Here is a 21,934-nt window from a genome sequence, read left to right as displayed (position 1 = left end):
GCCATTATCGTCTTGTGATCTGCTGTTTCTTGAGGGTAGGTTTTAGGAACCTCAATTTCTTGGATTCTTGCTTCTTGTCCGCCGATGCACTGATGATGGGGGCCATAGCCGGGGTTGTGCTTAGCATCGAGGGAAAAGAGCCTCCAAAAGCGGCGTCAAAAGCATCCATATTCGGCCGCGAATTTTCCTGTCAACCTGCGTTGACGCGTAATATCATTTTCTTTTCTAGCCAGCCGCCCTCTGCTTCGTTTGCTATCACAGAACACAAGGCGACTCAATCGATGAATCAGAATCAGATCGTCTTCCGCCGAGGCTATTTCCCAATGGTGGTCAGAATTGTCCCGAAGCACTTGGAGACCAAGCAAATCGATCACCACTCATCGTGGAGAATACCCAATCCCCGCATTGTGGACAAGATCCCACGGGAATGGCATCATTTCGCCTTTGCCATATATAATCCCCGCAATCTCGAGACACTCCAGAGCTGAATGGCAATCATTGACTTTTTCGAGCAATTTTGCTATTATGGCGACAGAGACACTAACAAGACCAAGCTATCTATCTCTACCTCAATGGACACAAGTCCCAGAGACAGAGCATGATTGTGGGGGTACCATCACCTCAATATCCTAGCATCTTCTAACAGCGTTGTACTCTAGTGGAGTGGGCCGATCTCGTAACACTAGACCTCAGCCAATTCGACACCCCTGGTGGCAAAGAAGCATTAGCATCTCAGCTTTTCGATGCTGTTAACAGAATCGGTAAGCAGACCATACCACCACGTCCTTATTCGGTATATTGACCGTCCCTCTTTTGATATGTTGATTAGGATTTTTCTACATAACCCACTTTGGCCTCACTCAAGAACAAGTCGACCGCCAATTCAGTCTTTGCAAACAGGTCTTCGACTTATCTGAATCCGAGAAACTCAAATATCGTGCCGACCTCGAGCACGGCGGCTACAACGGCTACAAACCATTCGGCCTCCGTGAAATTAAGCCGGGGATCAAGGACAATACGGAAATCTACAACATCCCAAAATGCAGCGAGCGGTATAAAAGAGATCATCCTGACGTAATTCAGCAACACTGGGATGAGATTGAGTATTTCGCCAAACACATTCATTTCCAGATCGTGCGGAAATTATTGGTCCTTTTCGCGCTGATCCTCGAGTTGCCTGAGGATTATTTCCTGCAGAATCACAGATATGAAGAGAAATCCGATTGTCATTTCCGGTATATGAAGTATCATCGTCGTACGCCCGAGCAGAATGCAGACTTGGACAATGTTTGGGTGAAAGGGCACACGGATTTTGGAAGCCTGACACTGCTTTTTAGGTAAGAAACGTCTTGTGAAATCAAGACGACCTCTAGGCTGATAATTCCCCTGTTTCAGACAACCAGTGGCGGCGCTTCAAGTTCGTACTCCAGAAGGAGAGTGGAAATACGTGAAACCATATCCAGAGAGCATCACGGTCAATATTGCAGATGCCCTACAATTCCTTACAAACGGATTCTTGAAGAGCAGCATTCATCGGGTCGTTGCGCCTCCTCCGGACCAAGCGGATATCGATCGCCATGGAATCTTGTACTTTGTTCGACCGGAGGACGATACCGAGCTTATACCCGTGAAAAGCCCTGTACTGGAACGCTTGGGATATGATAAGGCCTTGGATCAGGCTACCGTGGGATTGACTGCTGGAGAGTGGGTGAGGGCTCGTGTGGCGAAGAACGTCAGCCGACAGGGAAAAGAGGAGACTATTATCAAAGGTGTCAAAGCCAAGTACTACGACTGAAAAGAGTGCATAAATATATGCACACTATGCAAGAGTGGGTAGAAGCGTGTTAGCTTAGAGGAATTCAACGTCTGTATGAAAATGTCATGCCCATTTTCTTGCGAGCCTTCGGAGAACTCCCCTCTTGGGGCCCCTTTTTACTTGTCCCCCTCTACCCCGTCTCAGATCATAACAGAGAGGGAAACATAAACCAAAGTATTTGGAAGGATTGTGATCTCCTTTCTAGCTCATCCTTACGGGTGGAGACAGGTTCTGGTTATGTGAGTGGCTGGTTACGCTCTGGCGTCCATTATGCAACAGCCGGTCTGATGGGAAGAGGAAAAGAGCCTGAAAAAGCTGGATGGATGTACAGGCAAGATCGAATCTAAAAGGTTTCGAGCGCAAAACTTAAATATAGGCTTCGCGCTATGCGCGTCAAGGAAAAAGTCCGAGTCTGCCGTATTCCAATCTAACCCCAAAGAATCATCCGCATCAAGCCGACAGAGAATCTAACACCCCGGAACGCCCAGCGCGGATAGGATACTTTCTCAAATCACATAGAGTCATCATCATCCATATGATCCCCACTCAACTCTGGAGACAAGCGTCTCACTGAGTTGACATTTCTGTGGGTTTAGAATACAGGGTACAGAATTAGTTCACATGCCGAGTTTTGCCAACTCTACTGCTCATCGCAATAAGGCGGAAAGATGACCTTCAGGTGCCTGCGAGGGGTTGTCTGGATAGATATTTGGGCTGTCCCTGAAATCTTGCTTGACGATACTCAATAGCTCGGGTGTGTTCTCTTGCGAGCCGTGTAGAACCAAGAGGCCAATTGGTACGCTTCGTGCGTTGAAATTTGGTTATGTCTTCTTACACCCAATTCCAGTAGCCGTGAGAATATTTACGGCGTCATGGGAATGCCGTTCCTTTGTCACCGTATATCGCAACCTTGCCAACTTCAGGAAAGAAAATACCTTGGCCTCGAGTCATCAAGCGAAGAGCGAAGAAATGCTCATCCATCTCAATGCTCAGAACAGTCTTGATGTGTTGACCATTACACTCCCCACACCCAAAACTGAAGTCCTTGGTGTCGTAACAACGTTGAAGCTGACAGATTGAGCATCACAACCCCGGTGTGGATGTCGTGGTAGGAAGATTTGTCCAGATTCGGGTATTGGATTAAAAGGGTCAATCTGATATCCCAGGGACTTGTTGAAACGGCTCGAAAAAATCGGGAAAAGAAATGTGTGCCTCAGTTTAATTCCTTGAAAGAGCTGTGGACATTTCATAGAACAGATCGCTCATTATTTTTCCCAAATCAGCTCGAGAGCAGGATTGAGTTGGTCAATCGATGGGCGCTCCAGAAACAGGTTCCTGAGTTCAGCTTTCCCATAGTCGTCTGAAGGGGAAATTCCGACGCCTGTGGCGATATGGTAGGTATATCGACAGAAACTTGTTGAATGTCTTGTTTTGTCGATAGACACACGGACTCTCTTGCAGTTCCAATGGTTAGCACTCATCATCGGGCCAATCAACCCAACCGGCCGAAACGGACAGGCAACAGAACAGAAATGAATGACAATGAGATAAGCGTAGGCCTTACGAAAAGGGAAATGCGAAATCGAAGTTGACAGAGCGAAAGATGCATGTCGCTCTCCTTTCAATGCGGTTGAAGGTGCTATACGGTCACTCTGACTCAGGCATCATAAGCGTGGACACCACTCCCGCACGGAACCTGCCCAAGCGGTGTAGCAGGGCACGGGAAGGTTGAGACTGACCTTTTCGCACGTGTTCGAACTTGTTAAGATTGAGATAGTGAGGTATCCAGACTTGCCCTTCATGATTAAGTAGGAAGTGTCCTATCCTACCCTTACGTTACCTTGTACATAACGCGCGCCGGTCACAAGGCTCTCCACTCTCAGATGAGATTATGCCAGCGGTACTCGTGGTTTTGGCCACCGACGGTTCCCACTCTTAACCGGTGTGTCTGTCTACCAACGAAGCAGTTGTGTGGGCGTGGCGCGGGGTGTTCTGGGTGCATACTTTACGTAGCGAGTTTTATGCTCCGCAGTATATATAATTCTGGGCATTCCTTGGTGATCAGGCTACCTTTTCCCGAGAGAGCCGGATAATGACCACGTAGCGGGAACTCTCCTGGAAAGGAGGCTCTTTACTCTGTATCGTGAAGATTTTGTTCTCCGGCAATGGGGCATTCACATGTGATTTTCTCCATGCGACGCGTCTGTGATTGTTGAGTTCCAATCATCATTCCCCCAGGGTCCGCTCTCGCCATGGCCGAAGTGATTGGCCTGGGGGCATCGATTCTGGGTATTGCCGATGCCGGCCTTAGAGTGACCACCGCTCTCTACAGATTCTCAAAGTCTTACTCCTCCGCCGATACCAAAGTGGAAGGCATTGCAAGCACCGTCGCCGTCACCGCTGCGATCTTGACAAAACTGGGCAATGTCGTCAACGAACACCCGGATGACTTGCACAAGATGAGGCGATGGAGTGTCTTTCCTGACACTATCGCCGCATGCCAGAAGCAGTATGATGGAATAGAGAAGGCCCTCCAAAAAGCAAGGCCTGGTAACATGCGCCCCTGGCAAAAACTGGTATTCGCTTTAGGCGGAGACGAGGAAATTGAGGAGCTCTTGATTGAGTTGGAGAGGACCAAGTCAAATCTGGAGTTGCTCCTGGGGGCAGTGAATTATGACATCCTGAGGAGACTAGAAAAGGCGTGAGTTGATATCCGTACCTTGATTCTGTCTTCGCCCGCTAAATACTATGTGGCAGGAATGAACTAAGCCCGCAGCTAGCAGAACAGCTCGCTGAGATAAAGGCCATTCTCCCGTGGCTTGTGTCGAATATCGCCCTACTTGGAGGCCTCCAAAATCCGGGCAATGGTGGATCAAACGACGACACCACGAAAGTTCCGCCACAATCGAATGTTCTGACCGTGGTGCCTGTTGGCGAGCCGGGAATTGCTCCTTTCGAAACCCCAGGCAGCAACCCTGGCAAATCTCCTGCTCTCAACAACACCTCAATCGCACGATTCCCAAATGGCCAAAGCGACGGCAACCAAGACGGCAACTATGGGCGGGGACAGCCCTCGACCTGGCCTCATAGGTTGGGAAATTCTCAAGGCAGCCCTCGACTGCTAACGGAAGCCTCTCCCAATCAAGCCAAGAACCCAGATTCGAACAAGCCGCCCAAAGATGAGAACACCGCCTATGATGGCCCTTCTCAAAAACCTTTGTACCCTTGGGAGACTGATATGTCGGGCCCGTTTTATGAAGCTTGGTCTTTGATATATCAAAAGGAGACCAGGCAGAAAAAGGCATCCTCGTACGATTCCGCTCATGAGATCTCTATCAGCTATTTCCCTATCAAGCTGACTGTGGCTCCGGTGTCCGTTAAACCCCCCCGGTATTCTTTCATCGAGCTTCGAATCCCGTCCTCGCAGCTGCGTGATATTGTCACGAAAAAGAATCCTTCTGGGCCTCCCATCAGCGACATCTTGACAAGTCTTCCCGCCCCAGCCCAAAGAGCAGTCAACAAACTTCTCCAACACCGATCATACCGAAGACCCTCCATAGAGATGATCGAAGTAAGAAAATCCTTTTGGAAAAGAATGACGTCCCGGGGTTCCAATCCATCGCTCGTGATATATTTGAAGTGTGACGTTAGGCCTTCTTCCACCGAGCAAAAGAAGGGCGCGTCCATCCCATCACTCTCTTCTGTGGATACGGACGGACTATACGACGGCCTCGACGAGGGTACCGATGCAGACGCCGAAGAACGCCCCGAACGTCCCGTACCAGGCCTCGTAAATTATGGACCTATGAGCGGCACTGAATACGCACGGACACCCGGGGCAGCAGGCCGTCTTTTCGGAGAACCCGTGGCGTACCAGAGTGAGGTCAAACCGAAGATACTTCTTGGTGAAACCATGGAGGCACGACCGCGCCAGAAATCGCCCACGCAGAGGATGCCCACAGAGGACGAAGCAGAGAAACTGATGGATGAGTTTCTGGCCGGCTTGGAGGCAGAGGATAAAGCTCAGAGAGCTGATTGATGGTCCTAACGTGAAAAGCGCTGAAAACCCCAGCAATCCCTCACTCAGCGTCTGAAAGCGAGATATTAAACATTTCACTGTGCCACTACATTGATCGGTATATATATATATTTGATAATTCGACCTAGATTGTGGATACAGCGTTAGAGCTCGTCTCAACTGTTGTCGGTAAACATTCTTACTTCGGCAATGGTTGAAAGGCGAGCGCTGAACGGCGGGTCACCAGGTTCTTTGAATGGTGGCAGGAATTCTGCAAATTTATATGAATTGCAGAAGAGCATACGCTGTTTAGTGTGGAGGTCACCTGCGTAAGGAAAAGGTATGAGGTGGAATAGAGCTTACCACAGCTTTCTCCTCTTTTCCTGCCAAATATTACTCCCTGTTCATGAATGTTCCTCTGTGCCCTCTCCTCCATCGGTGTCTCATCCACACGGTTGCTCGCTACGTTCATGTGTTCAAAATGTTCCATGACTCGTACCCCAGGCTGATTCTGTGGAATTTGGTCCTAACTGATGACGATATTTTTACTCTCATCCCATATCTTCCAAGCGGTGAACAAGTCCCTCGTGGGCTGGGAGGTAATGAGTTAGAAATATTTCTGATAAGAGCGAATTTTGTCCGATCTTAAGAAGGATCTATCCGACGTTTTTCGTCCGACTCTACGTTCACATCCGATCCAGCCCATCTTAAACCACGAAAGAGCTTGAACGATACATCCAGCCTTTTGGTATGGGATGCCTGAATGCTTACCTTGCTAAGCGAGCAAAGTCACGCTTTCGGTCTTCTAGTTTGCGGAGGATGATCAGATGTGTTCTTTTTACGTATTTCTGAGCGGCCCGATCTGGTCCCGAGACGGAAGTCTCCTCGAAGGCCGATGAAGGCTAACAAATGTCATTGCTGGATCCTCATTATTTGTGGTACAGGATGCTGAACACGCCTGCTGCCAGAAATGAATGAGAATTTGAAGTTCCTTTCACTGGATTTGGTCTGGTCCATATCTGGGAGCTGTGGAGAGCATGTGTTAGTCATTCAGATGTAAAAATAAGCGACCAGGATCTTCTGCCGATTTCTGGCATCAGTCCAAGTAAGCTTTATGCCGAGGCTGCTTGAAATGGACAAGCCTTGCCTAGCCGATGGCCCAGATCCACTTGGGTTTATGCTTAGGGGCCCAATCCACATTATTCCACCGCTAATTGTACAGCGGGTGAAGTAGTCGCCATCAGCACTAAACCTACGATGCAATCACCACTATTTCCCCATTCGTGCCAGCGCTGACCATCCGAACAACGAATTTCCAGGTGAAGACACAGCTCAACTACAAGTTCATTGCTTTCTCGGATACTGTCGACCGCTGTTTGCTCCCTCAGTACTCTGCCTGGTACTCTCTCCATACCGCCACTGGAAATAAGTGCTCAAGGGGGTTTGTACAATGCCGCGCTCTGCCTTTCCACATTTAGCTCCCGACGTGTGACACCGCAATAGAAATTCCTCAGATCAACTCGCTCACAGCTGATCTTGGGGCTGGACGATTCGTCAGCCCAATCAATTCATGACCTTCCAAACGGAGCGACACCATTGGTGAGTCTAGAGCATGGAGGTGAGCACAAATGCAACATCCGCACCGACAATGGTACCAGGATGTCAGCAATATCGTAATTTCATCCTCGCTCCCTCGGCCCCTGACTTATTCAAGTCATGGACCGCAGATCAAGCTTTACTTAGCCCCCAGGAAACGGAAAGACAAACTTCCAAGATATATAACTTGGCTCCAATGACTGGCTCTCGGTTGGTTTAGGCTTTACTCATACAATCTACGAATATCGGTACACTCGCTTCTACCTAACGCAAGCATTTACCTTTTCCTAATTGTTCGGCCTTTTCTATCTCTGCTCTCGCTTCTTCGTTTACCCAAAGACTACTTGCTACGTCAAACATCTTCTTCCCCCCCCACCTTTCTGTTGAATAGGTTCACTCGAAACAATTTATACAAAATGTATTTCGATAAATTGGCACTAATCCTCGGCTCCGTGGCTATTGACTCGCTCGTTTTAGCCGGTCCCGTCGATGTCGAAAAGCGTTGGGGCATCTCATATGGAAACCGTGGTGATCATGTCAAGGCATATCAAGACTGGCAGTCGGCCTCGTACGATGCAGGAGGCGATGCTCCGTCTTCCACTGCGTACAACGGGTATAATGGCGGCAGCAATGAGGGATCCAACACGGCATCCGCATCCAACAGCAGGCCTCCTCAACAGACTCCCCCTTTCAGCAGTGCTGCTCCTTTCCCAACCAGCGACTCGGGCGACAACCCGTTCATCTTTCCTCTATCCAACGGATTCCCCAATATTGCATCCCACTCTTCCCAGCTCAATGACATTGAGAACCAAGCCCACGGAACTCTCCCCAATGGCCCACCTCCGCCAAACCGACCGGCGGACGACGATCTGACATCGCTGCGCCTAATCGCGTTCAATGAATTGTGGGAAGTTGCTTTCTTCACTGAACTCCTTACCAACATCACCCAGGAGGTGCCGGGATACCAATTCCAAGACCAGATCCAAAAGCAAACCGTGATCGACACCGTCACTGCCGTTCAAGCACAGGAAGAGCTTCACCTGCTCAATGCCAACGGCGCCCTCGACCATTTCAAGGCCGGCCCCATCCAACCCTGCCAGTACATCGCCGGAGTCGACAACTTCCAAGACGCCATCATGACAGCCGCCACCTTCACCGATGTTGTCCTTGGCACCTTGGGCGATGTTCAAACCCACTTCGGCGACAACGGAGATTCCGGTCTCATCGGCGGTGTCGCCGCCGTCATCGGCCAAGAAGGCGAGCAGAATGGCTTCTACCGCAATCTGCTCCACGAGATCCCCAGCGCCGCACCATTCTTGACAGCCTCGACCCGTGAATTCGCCTTCTCGGCCTTGAACCAAAACTTCGTCGTTCAGGGATCTTGCCCCAACATCAACACCATCGACCTACCCGTCTTCGGCAAACTTAACCTCTTGACCAAGAACATCCAAGCCCAGGATCAGACTCTGCAATTTTCCTTCTCGGCTACGGGCCAATATAGCCAGTGGGCCTCCGGCCAGGGAATGAGCTTGGTCTACATCAACCAGCAGAACGTGCCTGTTGTGGAGCCTCTCACCCAAGCCTCGACTAGCCATGACGGCACCGTCACTTTCTCTGCCAATTTCCCTTTCGTCGAGAACAAGATGTTTGGCCTAACTATCGCTGCTGTTGTCCAAGGATCTGGTCCTTTCAACAATGTCACCGCTGTCGCGGACGCCGCCAAGTTCGGGCCTGCTTTGATTGAGATCGACTAAATCATGGCCCGAACTCGGGTCGTACGCGGTGACGGTTAATGAGGAGTGGAATGAATGGTTCTTCCCGAGACTTGGCATGACAGTTTTAGAATTGGTCGGAGTTTTGGCGAACAATTTACTTATTGATATCTATATCGGGATAAAAACCATCCAGCGTTAATATAGTTGTTTTGGCTCTCAGGCGACAGGGTGTCTAACACTGAGCTGGTCCTTCTTATTAGCGAACTTCGAACTTCAACACTCTAATCGGAGCAATTCAAAAGCGCCTCGTATTCATTGCTGATCGCGTTTTCGTTAAGGGCTCGCCAGAACCGCAGCGTTTTCACGTGAGAAAAAGTTCGTCTCAACAATGGTACTAATGCTTGCATCTCTTGCTGGCGTCTCAATTTCATGTACTCCAGAGCAGAAAGCAACGATTCACCGGGTGGAAGAAGATCACCTGGACCTGTGCCTGTGCCTGTGTTTTGGGCTCCGTCCAGAGCCATGTTCCCAGGAGAGATAAAGAAGAAAACATCAAGTTGCTCGAGGTTTGGAAGTTGGAGAATCGGCCTCAATGAAGGATGTGAGTGGAGCTGCAGGAGTATACCCTCGTCGATTGCTGCTTGCTCCTTTTTGCTACTTGACCGAGATGACTGGCGTGAAGATCGTCGCACAATCTGGCGGAATTCATTGGTAAGTCTCCGAGAAAGCCAGAGACGAAACGCAATCATTTTCTGCGTCCAGGCAGGTTCCCCCGTCAACAGCGATACCAAGGAGTGACAGTCAGATGGGAGTGTCCAAAAACTCGTCGGGCCTAGAGCATCTTCGTCCTCGGATGGCCACAATTGCCTCGCAGTGATACCAACCGTTGTAATGCCCACGGTCCAGCCGAGGGATTTAACATTTGGAATTGCTGAGGCGAGCGTAGAAAATATGGTCATGGGCGCCGACACAGGTTTGCAAGCGGACTCGAGTTCGTCAAGTGGTTGTGTAGTAGCGGGAAGAATGGCGCATTTCCTGATCAAGAGCTCCAGTTTTTGGATATATTGCAGAGTGGCAGTGCGGTTTTCAAGCTCTGAGAGCGTGTATCTTGGTTTGCAGAGGTGGTCGAAGGCAATTACAATCGTTGCGTTTCGATAGAGGACGGCGGAACCAATGTGTCGGAGTGTGGAACAGGAGAGAAGAAGGGAAGGGCAGCGGAAGGGGCGTCGGGCCACTCCGCAAGAAAGACAGTGACGTGAGGACAGATGGAGTCTCTGCTCAGGCTTGAGCGAGGACAAGAGCGTGAACGAACAGATTAGATCAACGATCTCGGGAGGAAGGGACAGCAGATCCATATTCGGGGCGAATGGGATGAAATGCCATGGAAGGGATGAGGACAACAAACATTGACAAGCAAGGAAGGGTGTTGAGGAAATTTACAATGAGTCAGCAACCGCCTAAAGGTAACTAGCGATCGACCGTAAGAGGTGGTGACTTTATGATTCACCGTACCGCATTTCTGAAAATGATCACTGCTAAGGGGGGGGGACCGCTTTGTGTCATGACTGATCATGAAGATAGATAATGAGATGCCATATCAAGACAAGCCAAAAACATGACGTATACTTGGCGCTAGCAGCTCGTTTTGAAAGTTGGATAAAGGGATGCATGGCGCCGTCAACAGCACGCCGAGACGGGTTAGGATGAGCCAGCATCACACGTCTCCGCCGTTCTGCCTCCTCCGGCCCGTTAAGCGGAACAGACCCGACACGGTCTCGGCAAGAGCGAGGGCCATCTGTCGCAGAGCGAAGGCCATGACCATCCACTCAGATGGTCTGCGCTCGCCCGCCTCGGACCGCTGGAAGGCCTTGAGCCTGTTGGCCAGCCAGCTCCACTTGTGGTCCCGCTCCATCTGCTCGACCAGTACGCGCCGTCTTGGGGCGTAGGCCCTGTGGAGGATCCGAATCAGATTGTTCAGGTTGAAGGTGACGAAGTAGGTTGGAAGCGCCACCAGGGTGGTCACGATGACGAGGGCCTCGCGGCTATACGACTCGTTTATGCTCCAGATGGCCTTTTAGGATATGAGCCGTCAGCAGATAGCAGATATTTAAAGCGATGAAAGAGGAAAGGGAGGGAGCGACAGCTTGCCATGCAGAGCCCCAGGGGAGGAAGAAAATGCTGACAAAGGTGAGGAGCTTCACGTTCTCCCCCAGCTGGGTCGACGCCCGACTTTCCATGACCGCACTGGCGTTAAAAAGCTGGAGAAAACGGTGTTAGCGAGGAGTCCGCACCAGGACTCGATCAGTTTCGTATCAGGAGACATCAGATACTCACGCCGTCTCTCATGACAGTGATGCGCTCTAGCTTCTCCTGGAACGCCTGCCGTAGCCGCTTCAGCTCCGTGCACGCATCCGCGGCTTCCTGGTCGGCCCTCCTAAGTGTGGCCTGCGCTTTCTCTTGCCAGTCCTCCACCTCACCCGGCACGCACCCGGTCTGCCTAAAGGGCGTCACCGCGGTCTTCTGGTACAAGGCCCACTTCTGGATGTTATCGTCTAGTAGGTTGACTATCTCATGGACGACGTTGATGGCCCAGAAGTACCGCTTCGAGATCGAGAAGGCGTTGTCATCAAACAAGATGTCTTGCAGCCGATCCGGCTCACGCAGCGCGTCCCCGCTGTCCACCAGCTCATCCAGCTCCTGCAGAACGTCGTGCCAGCGTGCGGCCGCGACGCTCAGGGCCTTCGCTACGTAGTGCAGCGACTGTGCCCGGAGCGAGGGCGACTCGCTAATTGCATACGTTTCTTCAGAAGGCCAGAAATTGGTAGGCGTAAGGCAGACGATGGTCCAGTGGATGACATCTGGCAGCGGGAGGTCTTCCCCTGAAGGTACATGCAGCATCTGTAGACCGCAAAAAGTCAGCATAGACCTAGCGTACGCTTAAGGTCGTGGGTCAAAAATTACGGTGAAGCAGCTCTTCCTCAGGAACTTGGACTTTCTGTCATAAAATGGCACCATGTTCGGCAAGCTGGCGACTCCGGCCGGTGGTTCGCCCAGGTGAAGCAGCTCATAGAACACTATATGGAACCCCTGGTCATCCTTTCCAAGTGTCCCCAGACCTATAGGGCTCTGAAGTCTCCGCGGGGTTGCCCCAAGATGCGCGGTGATGCTCCGAACCAGGGGGTGAAGAAAAAGTTCAGGTGTTTCTGGAGGATCAGAGCAAGCGTTGTTAATGGCAACCCACGGGAAGACGGGCAGGTAACGACAGTTGTCGGACGTCATCAATCCCTTGCCCCTAACGTCTCCTGCTACGCTCGCCAGACCTTGACAAAGCCTGCTAGCGTGATTAGCTGTTATCCTCTGTCACATCAGCAGCGCAGACTCGCGATCTGCACCACTTAACAGTTAGGACGCACAACAGTCTCCTCCACGGCTTACCGCATCCCCTATTGTGTCCTCCCTCGTCCAGCAGTCGTCGCAATCCAAAGGTGAATCCGGCTCGTTTCCACCGTCCTTGCGCTGTTTCAGAAGGACTGGACGCTGATGACCCTTGGTGCCGCAGCTGATATACGCAACCTGCTTGCGGACACCATCGTGTTCTTGGCCAGCCCCAGTCGACGACATGGAAGTCGCCATGCCGTTGTTGGAGCGCTTCAGTGAGTTCGCTCAGTCGGGTAATGAGTTGGGAGGATGGGTCGGGCCTACGGCATTCGAAGAATGATTTCGAAAAGGCAAGAGGAAGCCGTCCATCGTCTGGAACAGAACACGCCGTCCCGAACTCGTGTAGGAGTGTCTGGGTGGTCTGCCGTCCTGCGGCTTGGTCTTCCTTCTGGGATAGGTCTACATACAGCGAGCTCTCAGTGACGAAATCCCAGTCGTTTCGCCGCCCCGTCATCGCAGTGTACGCCTTGATTACGTCGTCCAGAGTCAGTGTTCTTCTCTTGGCCGATGCTCGGTCGACTGCGGTCACGAACAGACCTCGGATCTCACGGCCCGATGCCTCCCAGTCTGTGGTGACGTCTTGGAACCACTCTAGGATCTCACGTTCGACCTCCGTGTTTTCCGTTTCTGCGCGCTCGAGAAAGAAACGGAATATCCGAGCGGAGGCGTCTGCGGACAGTGGCCGGAATGCTACCTGCTTTACATACGCCTTGAGCGCACGGTCCAGGGCAGAAACATGGCTAGTAAGAAGGATCAAGGCTCCGTGGAAGTGATTGAGCCTGTCCAGCAATGCTGTGATTTGTAAGCAGACTCCACGCCTGGGTCATGAAGGGATCATGCATACTTGCCACCAGTGCATTCCGAGCCATGTCTTCGTGTAGGCTTCTCGCCTGTAATAGGTCATCTGCTTCAGCGCTTCCCGAGTATTAACAGCGGTGAAGGTCAGGCACGGACGCCAGGCTCTTACATGACAAGAATCGCGCCCCAACGGGCACTGAGATTCATCGTCTCGGACAGGTTTCTGTTGAACGTTGACGATCCGAGGCCCAACTCGGCCAGGCTTAGGAACAGGAGAGGGCGCTGGCTGTACTCTGCCAGCGCCTCAGCCGTTAGTGTCTTCCCCACACCACGGGGTCCTATCTAGAATGAGTAAATAGCCATGGTGATGACTTGTTGACATGAGGTTGGGGAGGCTGGCACCCACGACGCCGATAAGGAACATACTCACCATGAAAATGAAGGACCAGTCCAGGTAGGTGACCGATGATGTCGGAGGATTCGTTGTAGTAGCGATTTCTTTTCTCCAAATACGTCAGGATGTCCAACTTGAGGGACTCCTTGATTGCATCGTCCAATACGACGACATGGTCGATGATAGTAAGTTCCCACTGGTCTGAGGGCCCGTGGAGACCTCTGAGGGGCACGCTTACCCACTTTCTTGACTTGAGAAGATATCCCTCAACCCTCGTTGGGACGAGAAGGCAATGTCTCTCGGTGTTTGAGACGTCATCAATGCTAAAAGGTGCCGTGCATGTTGGACAATGGCAGCCGAGGGTCGGCTCTGACGTCGACTTATCCTTGTGGTGTTCTGAGAAAGCTTTTGGGTCGACAATCACACGATCTGAGCTCTGCGTGCCTTTAGCTGGTGTTGGAGAAGTTCGGGTAACACAAATGCTTGGTCCTACCTGTGTCTTATTGCCATCATCAAATACCTTTCCGTCATAGTGCCAAAGTGGATAGTCCCCTTTTGCGGTGTTCTTGAGCTTCTTAAAGACCTCGAGGCTCAGCTCACTCTTGCTAATCGCCTGCTTCAGATCAGCTAGGGACGCGTCAGAGTTGATCAAGGGGCGGAACGGCAGTCCATCGATCCGCTTTGTCCCGGTGTAGTGCTCGATTTGAAATCTACCTCCAATTTTGGTGAAAGCTTCCCCGGTCCACCTAAAATGCCAGTATTCCACCAGGCAGTGCCTCAGTGACGACGACGTGGAATCAGTATCACAAGACAATACCTCTACAACTTGCTGGTCGTCTGCATCCGCGGCGCTCGAGAGCAACGCCCCCGGAGCGAATAGACTCGGTAGATGCTCAAACCGAACCAATCCTCGCTCAGCATTGGCGCATCTCTCCCCGATACAGCTGCGGCAGTTGGCTGCAAATTCGATGCAATGTAACAATTCGCTGATATCTTCTCGGAGATCCACTCTGAGATTTCTAGGGCACACAATGCTTCTAAATTGTGGCTCTGTCTGGGTAGACTCCTTGCAGAGCAATGATAAGGCGTCCCAGTGAGCCACAAGGTCTGCGAAGGGAAACATACACTTCTTTTGCCTCGTATCATCGTCAAGGTTCGGACAGGGATTTGACATTCCCTGGAGCAGAGCCAACAGGTCGGGCCCGAATATGGATATCTCTTGAAGATGCACTTGCCCGTCGGGGTATACTTTCTGTTTGGTTGTGAAGGAACGGAACTTGGATTCGGAGATGGGAATCTCACCCTTGTCGTCGGTTGCTGCCGAGAACTGAGAAAGGGAAGGCAACGATGGTTGTACAAACTGAAGTCGCCGATCCATCTCTTCCAGTCTTGCGTTGATCTGGCAGAGTACTGCTAGGATCTTGGAAGAAGTCGATTCATCGGTCGAGCCCATCCTGATGAATTTGTGTTACCCCAACGTGATTGCAGAATGTCCACTGAGCGAAGATCAGAGGCTCACTCAAAGGTTTACTTCCGGGGGGAGAGCTAGGGGCAAAACAATATCGGAGTCGGTGGTACGGAAGTTGCCGGTGCCTAAATGTACGTAGCAATGTTGGGAAGACGAGCAATAAGGCACCGCCTCGCTCGCGATGTCACATGTTCAGGCGTGGCTGGTGGATGGCTGGTGACTGCTGTGGCGCTGTTACAGTGTACCAGGGAAGCAAGGAGCACAAACTCATGGTCCTAGGGAGTGGCAATTATCAACTCCTTCCGTAGCTACCCATGGTGTTTCTTCTCTTTTTCCACCCATCAATCGCGGGTGGGCGGCTCGATATCTGCACGGCGCACCATCACAAAGTGACCATGTCGGCGATGATGGAGCCCGCCAATCCTAGGCTAGATATGGTACATTACCTCTGTCCTGGCATACTCCACCACTAATACAGTACGTTATCACCATGATGTGACGCCTTTGTCAAGGTAGAGAAACGAATATCGTCGGGGAAACCCTTTGACCCCGCAACCATTGAGGAAACCACGGTATTTAATTGACCATGTTCATCAAGGCAATCGAAATGAATGCAGCAATGCAGTTGACTTTTCCACGGGTTTGACACCCATTACATACATAGAGGAGGTGGTGGTAGTATCATTTACAATACCACGAGGGTGTAAGCCAAGAGAACACTCGGGACGAGTATGTTGGTATTCCAGTTATTTGGATTGAGGTCTGTGGCATCACAACCCGTAGCAAATCGAGGAACACTGTCATCTTGTCGGCCAATGATAGCTCAACCAAACATGGTGGAAAGAAGGAGCAACAAAAGGGCTGCGGATAAAGTAAAGAATGTAGCTGAATGCATCATGAATGAAGAGGAGGGAGAAAAACAGAAATGAAAAAGAGTAAAACGAAATGATGGGAAATGTTGGATATTGTGATAAATGATCGTATCATGCAAATACTGAAATAGATGGAGAGCATAGAGAGCGATTGAAGGGGGTTAACGACTTATCTATACAGGCATCAAGTCTCGTTGAGAGGTGGCGGGGCTCCATTCTGATCGCAACGCTGTAAATAGTATTCGGTTAGCATCCTCGATGACGAGTACGGGTTTCAGCCTCCGACCCTCAAGATGTGGAGGCTGGTGATGTGGGCCTGTGAATGAGCGATACGGCATCAATGCTTGGTCGGCCTAACAATCAATTATGTTGGGCTTGTCGTATGGTAACATTTTTCTGGATGAGGGAGCGCCGTGAATTTGCGAGGCTGGCGAAGGAGAAATAGGAGATACTTAAAAACCAGGAGTAGTGGCTCGTCGCTGGAGCCTCGTCAGCCTTGCGAGAAGCACCATACTCTTGTCAACGAGCTCCGCGGAAGTCACATGGCGGTCTTTCCCCCATGGGGACTAGTCTGCCTCTCACTCTGTATGCGCGTCTATGAAGGCTGAGCCTGAAACCCCACCTTCATTTGGATGGCCAATCTTGGATTACTCTTCTCAACCCTGTTTCCGCGGCTGCTAGGATGGGTTCCAGATCCAACGGCAGATGGTGCATATCTCGTCATGCGAGCACTCACGAGCCTCTTCGTCTACCTTTCTTGCTCGACCCATAGCTGAGAAGTTTGACATCCAACCCCGTACTCTGTCAATATGCAAGGCTTTAACATGGGACGCTATGTCCCGCCCGAGCTTGAAGGAACTGTATCATTCAACACCGCCTCTGGTAAAGGCCATCCGCTTGGCAATCGAGCCCGAAAGTTGAAGACCGAAGGAGTCTTGACAGTTCGATTCGAATGCCCCTTTGCGATTTGGTGCACCCATTGCCAACCGGAACAGATTATTGGACAAGGTGTTCGATTTAATGCAGAGAAGAAAAAGGTGGGCAACTATTACAGTACTCCCATATGGAGCTTTCGGTTCAAACACACCATTTGTGGAGAATGGATTGAAGTGAGAACCGATCCCAAGAATGCGGAATACCTCGTTGTGGAAGGGGGAAGGCGGAGGGATACCGGTGAAGACAAAATACTTGATGGTGAAATAAGATTGGGAGTGTCGGAAGAAGACAAGGAAAGACTCGAGCGAGATGGCGGGTTTGGCGCCTTGGAAAAGAAAGTCGAGGACAAGACTCTGTTCAACAGCCAGAAAGAGAGATTGGATCAATTGTTGAAAGCTAGCGACCGAGACTGGGCGGACCCTTACGAGAAAAGCAGAAAACTGCGAGCCGAATTCCGCATAGGAAGGAGGAAACGTCAGGCAGATGAGAGGACCGGAGAAGCTCTCAAAGACAAATTCGGACTTGAGGTGGAAATGTTAAGTGAGCATCCCGAAGACAATGAGCGGGCCAAGTTCATTGATTTTGGCCTACAAAGAGAGGCGTCGAGTTCATCCAAACCTATGTTTCGCAACTTGAATGGTGTTTTGCCATCGAGATTCAAATCTGACGCGAAGCTGGACAAGAAAAACGTTCTACAGAACCAGTTAAGAGGGAACACCAGAATTGTTACGGATCCATTTCTGGACAAAATAGATGGCTGGCAACCACGAACGAAACGGAAAAGGGTCGAAGAGGACGAGAATGAACAGAACAAAACAGCGAAAGCGGATGGTCTGGCGTTGGTTGGTTATGATTCGGATTCATCATGATACCCCGGACTGAGAAGTCCAAGTTCTGGCATTATCATACTTTTCGTTATACGGGGACCGGAGCCTAGCTGATATCCTGATATCAATGCTATTCCCGTCCAGCCCCCGGATTTTGATTTGATTTGCTAGCGGCCTCGTCAGGTGGTGGCATCGGTCTTCTCTGGGCCGCAGCAAACCCACCTCGCGGTGGAGGTGGTGCTGGCGTCCTGCTTGCCCATGGCGCCTGTGTGGCCCCATCGACAAAACCCAAGGGTGGCTGGGAAGGTTTACCCGCCCAAGGTGCTGCAGTTCCAGCACCCATTTGTGGAATCCCCAGTCTCATTGTGCTTGGGGCATGGCTGTCCATTGGATTTCGGAGTGGTTGACTGGCGGCATGTGTCGTTGGCAGTGGGGGTTTAGCTTCTGGATCCTTTTCCCACTTGAGAAGTGATCCAAAAGGGAAGTGCTGAACAACGGGAAACTTTGATAGGACCTCTGCATTATACATCTTGATCATTCCCTTGTTGATCTTCCCCCAACCATCCTTGATACCGGATATGTCGAAGAGCATGGGACTGTGCTCCCAGAATGGTCCTTTTTTCACGTCGTAAATGAACGCAATAGCCGAGAAGTACATGTTTTTATCCCTCTCCTTCTCGACCAAATTCAACTTGCTTATCGATGATACCTCCGGTGCGCCAGGAAGTGAGCCCTCCGTAGGGGTGTCGTCAGTTTCTGTGATAGCAGGAGCCAATTGAGCGGAGCCAAAAATGTATGGCAAGAAGGAATTGTCATCAAGGCCCCAGACGCCATGCGATCCTGCAGGTTCCAAAGTGTATGTCTTGATTAATTTCCTAACGAGGAACAGATACGGCTCAAAGACACCCAAAACAATGCTTCTTTCTTCTACACCCGGTTCTGACTGAGGGAAAAAGTTCAACTTCCACAAGCAAGCCAGAAAGGCGAGGAAACTGAGCTCGTGACCCGTTCCATAGTCCAACCGCTGTGCACTGCCAAAGCTGCCTACCAGATACACTCCTATTTCTTCATGTGCCACACCCAGTGGCTCGGGAAGATACTCTGTCAGTAGCTCGTCGATTTGGGCCTCGACAAGCTTGTACCACTGTCGAAAGCTGACATTGCCGAATCTTCTGGGACCCGTATCCGGGGGAACATCATCGATCAGCCTCGTCAGTTTGTTCAATAGGTCGCGTAGTCTCCGCACCGAGTCCGAATAAACAATGTCTTTTGAATCTAGTGTCCAGGTCAGAGTCGTGGTTGATCCGTCAACCTCAGCCTTTCGTGGCAGCACCGATCGGTTCAATTGCAGCATGAATATCATGATATCTCGGTATGCCAGAGACGTTAAGAAAGAGGAAACATCCGGTCCATCATGAATTTTCTTCACTGGTTTCTCGAAACGGTGATCTTTGATGTCGTTGATTTTAGCAAGCACTGGAAAATTCGTCATTATGGCCGACTGATAAGGGATTTATGTTGGCGAAAGATTGAGTTTGCGCATGAATAGATTGTAGGAGCTGTGTTTTCGGAAGAGCATTAAAGATCCTGACGCAAGTCGTGGTGAATATTCCGCACACCGTGTTTCAGCTATCGACCTCTATGAATTCTACACATGCTCTCTTCCTTCCTATCCCGTGTAGGCTCCATAATGCCTCTGTCCACACAAAAGTCTGTTGCTCAAGCCGACGAAGATGACAATTCGGAAGCCGAAGCCGTGACAGCCATCCTCAACGAGGAAGCCAGCATTGCAGTCCGAACCTCTCCTCGAAACCGGAAGAGGAGTTCGAATATTTCAGCAACTGGAGATGGCTCGCCCAGAAAACGAGTTACAACCAGACAGTCTTCAGCGTCTGCGCCAGTTACCTCCGTGTCTACAGAATCACCCAGGCGACAGTCGGGAAGGCTGCAAGCGCGAACTTCACTCCCTACACTGAAACCTGTGAATAAGCGCAACCCCTACGATTTTCCAGACGAGCCTGAGGAGAATATAAGGTCCACGGTTGTGATCGAGCCCCCCCCCAAATTGAGAAACCTGAATAAACAAAAGCAGTTGGTGGAATCACCTTTCAAGGGTAAAGGCGTGTTAGAGACCAAAACGACGGCACGAGTCAATCTTGACGACTCGCCTAAAAAACAACCCAAAAGAAAAAACTTTCTGAAGATAGGAAAATCAATAAAAAATTCAAGGCGTCCGATAGGTCAGAGAAGATCTGCACGGCTCTCCGGAAGAAACCTACCTTTTGACGGAGAGGATATTCTGGACGCTGCCCTCAGGGAAGAAAATGAGCCAGAGCCACTGTTACTTGATCCGAAGCCAAGTCCGGCGAAATCTTCAAAGAGATCAGCCCCGGCCCAAACTCGCCTCAACACAGCTCTACCAAGTCAAGACAGAATCCCGGAAGCCCAAACCGATGTCGTGCAGGAGATACAGCATCAAGGTGACGATACAGCAGAGGTGACCCGTATACCAGACGCTCACACTGACAAGGCTCGAGAAGAACAACATGAGAGCGAAGAAGGACCAGATGTGGAGAGTGGCCCGGCGGGTGATTCTCAACCTCCAGTGCGACGCCCCGATACTGAGGCAGACCGAAAAGGAAAAGAACAGGCAGAAGCCGAGGAGAAAGAAAAGCGTCGACAAATGATTGAAGATAGTCTGCGTGGAATTGAAGAAGCGGTAGAGCTCCATGAGTGCAAAGAGTCCTGGCAAGAAGCTCTCGTTGCTGCCGCTGAGCTTAACGAGGGGCGAAGCTCGAATGAGCCAGCTTCACCTGCTGGCGAAGCTGCGCATTGTCGGTTGAAATCGCTTATCAAAAGCTATAAGATGCTCAGTGGAAGCGACATATCCTCTCCTCAGACACGAATCAAATCGATTCAAGAGGATCTTGCTGAGTTAAAGGGGCGTTGCAAGGATATCTGCGGTCATAGTTATCGGCCGGACCAGCAACGTGATCAAGAGCGCTCAAAGATGATAGGGGACATCTACGAACATTTGATTCCGGGGTCCCTCACATTAGCAAAGATGGCACTCAAAGCACGCTATCGGGACAATGAGTTGAGCACCGCCGCCCACTGGGAAATATCTCAACTGTTGAAGATCACCCGCATGTTATGCGTGGCGGCCGCTAAGTGGAGGCCTAGACCCCAACTCGGGAACACAGCGAAGTCCACCACCAAACAGGCCATTGCACCTAACGTTGAAATTATATTACGACGATACCTGGAGGCAGCAGTAGCGGATGATGGCAAGAAATATGTGGACGATCTTGAAGTCCGACAGAGGGCAGACCTGGAGAAATTGAAAGCTGCGAATGAGCAAAGAAGAGCCGAGATACGGACAAGACGTCACCAGTATTTGGATGCGAGTGCAGAAACGGTTTCTGGAGCCCATCCTTGGAGAGGACGGCAATCCCAAGTTGTAGATATTGATGATCTCCACATCGACGAGATTCCGGCGGCAAATGGTCCTCGTCGTGAAAGAGTATCGCATATCCAGTCACCAACTTCTCAAGCAAGGTCTCAGCTCAAGAGAACGCCGGCAGAATATATTCCTCCTTGTCCGCACAAGTGGGACGTGTCCGAGATGGTAGCGTTGCTTAATGCTCTCCAGAAACACCGAGGCCAAACTCGATTTCAAGATATCGTCAGTGTACATGGACGACCGGGAGGGAGACTGGAGAAGTACGATGTGGATGAAATCATGGCCCAGGCAAGATGGATAAAGCAGAGTATGGCGAGACAGCTGCAGAGTGAATTGGACGGGTCGTGGGACTGGTTGAGAAGTGTCCCTGGTTGACTGCGGTTGACAGAGACAAGTGTACGATTTATGTTTGGATTGCTCAGAGATACCCCATTAGCATGCATGATATAACTTGAGCGACCTGTTGACGGAGAGCCACGTGTATAGTGGTCTTTTGAGTAACGAATGAACTGCTTCCAGGTATGGACTTGGGTAGCAAGAAGGTACAGGGATCGTATACGGCGGGGTATAACGCTGCCTCTGGTGACACTTGA

The 21,934-nt window shown here is 50.8% G+C and overlaps 8 protein-coding genes across 8 annotated transcripts; 5 read left to right on the top strand and 3 right to left on the bottom strand.

The window, feature by feature from the left end:
* Positions 1 to 525: 525 nt before the first annotated feature.
* Positions 526 to 1,795, top strand: Z518_07244 (uncharacterized protein; the record flags this gene model as incomplete). The annotated part of the gene is made up of 4 exons (XM_013415373.1): positions 526 to 604; positions 660 to 761; positions 830 to 1,337; positions 1,396 to 1,795. The coding sequence occupies 4 exons, from the start codon at positions 526 to 528 to the stop codon at positions 1,793 to 1,795; spliced, it is 1,089 nt and encodes a 362-aa protein (XP_013270827.1).
* A 2,273-nt stretch (positions 1,796 to 4,068) lies between these two features.
* Z518_07243 (uncharacterized protein) lies at positions 4,069 to 5,855 on the top strand (the record flags this gene model as incomplete). Its single annotated transcript, XM_013415372.1, has 2 exons — positions 4,069 to 4,517; positions 4,574 to 5,855. The coding sequence occupies 2 exons, from the start codon at positions 4,069 to 4,071 to the stop codon at positions 5,853 to 5,855; spliced, it is 1,731 nt and encodes a 576-aa protein (XP_013270826.1).
* A 1,991-nt stretch (positions 5,856 to 7,846) lies between these two features.
* On the top strand, positions 7,847 to 9,184 carry Z518_07242 (uncharacterized protein; the record flags this gene model as incomplete). Its single annotated transcript, XM_013415371.1, has 1 exon — positions 7,847 to 9,184. The coding sequence occupies one exon, from the start codon at positions 7,847 to 7,849 to the stop codon at positions 9,182 to 9,184; it is 1,338 nt and encodes a 445-aa protein (XP_013270825.1).
* Positions 9,185 to 9,426: 242 nt separating this feature from the next.
* Z518_07241 (uncharacterized protein) lies at positions 9,427 to 10,500 on the bottom strand (the record flags this gene model as incomplete). The annotated part of the gene is made up of 1 exon (XM_013415370.1): positions 9,427 to 10,500. One exon carries the CDS (start codon positions 10,498 to 10,500, stop codon positions 9,427 to 9,429), a length of 1,074 nt encoding a protein of 357 aa, XP_013270824.1.
* A 359-nt stretch (positions 10,501 to 10,859) lies between these two features.
* On the bottom strand, positions 10,860 to 15,228 carry Z518_07240 (uncharacterized protein; the record flags this gene model as incomplete). The annotated part of the gene is made up of 9 exons (XM_013415369.1): positions 10,860 to 11,216; positions 11,287 to 11,403; positions 11,480 to 12,043; positions 12,107 to 12,476; positions 12,559 to 13,375; positions 13,428 to 13,498; positions 13,551 to 13,719; positions 13,812 to 14,211; positions 14,269 to 15,228. 9 exons carry the CDS (start codon positions 15,226 to 15,228, stop codon positions 10,860 to 10,862), a joined length of 3,825 nt encoding a protein of 1,274 aa, XP_013270823.1.
* A 1,696-nt stretch (positions 15,229 to 16,924) lies between these two features.
* Positions 16,925 to 17,920, top strand: Z518_07239 (uncharacterized protein; the record flags this gene model as incomplete). The annotated part of the gene is made up of 1 exon (XM_013415368.1): positions 16,925 to 17,920. The coding sequence occupies one exon, from the start codon at positions 16,925 to 16,927 to the stop codon at positions 17,918 to 17,920; it is 996 nt and encodes a 331-aa protein (XP_013270822.1).
* Positions 17,921 to 18,008: 88 nt separating this feature from the next.
* On the bottom strand, positions 18,009 to 19,370 carry Z518_07238 (uncharacterized protein; the record flags this gene model as incomplete). The annotated part of the gene is made up of 1 exon (XM_013415367.1): positions 18,009 to 19,370. The coding sequence occupies one exon, from the start codon at positions 19,368 to 19,370 to the stop codon at positions 18,009 to 18,011; it is 1,362 nt and encodes a 453-aa protein (XP_013270821.1).
* A 198-nt stretch (positions 19,371 to 19,568) lies between these two features.
* Z518_07237 (uncharacterized protein) lies at positions 19,569 to 21,716 on the top strand (the record flags this gene model as incomplete). Its single annotated transcript, XM_013415366.1, has 1 exon — positions 19,569 to 21,716. The coding sequence occupies one exon, from the start codon at positions 19,569 to 19,571 to the stop codon at positions 21,714 to 21,716; it is 2,148 nt and encodes a 715-aa protein (XP_013270820.1).
* Between the last annotated feature and the right edge of the window lie 218 nt (positions 21,717 to 21,934).

Source organism: Rhinocladiella mackenziei (assembly GCF_000835555.1).
Source record: "Rhinocladiella mackenziei CBS 650.93 unplaced genomic scaffold supercont1.5, whole genome shotgun sequence".
Classification (NCBI taxonomy): domain Eukaryota; kingdom Fungi; phylum Ascomycota; class Eurotiomycetes; order Chaetothyriales; family Herpotrichiellaceae; genus Rhinocladiella; species Rhinocladiella mackenziei.
The sequence above is the reverse complement of the archived record's forward strand: the minus strand, read 5'-3'. Positions and strand labels throughout refer to the sequence as shown.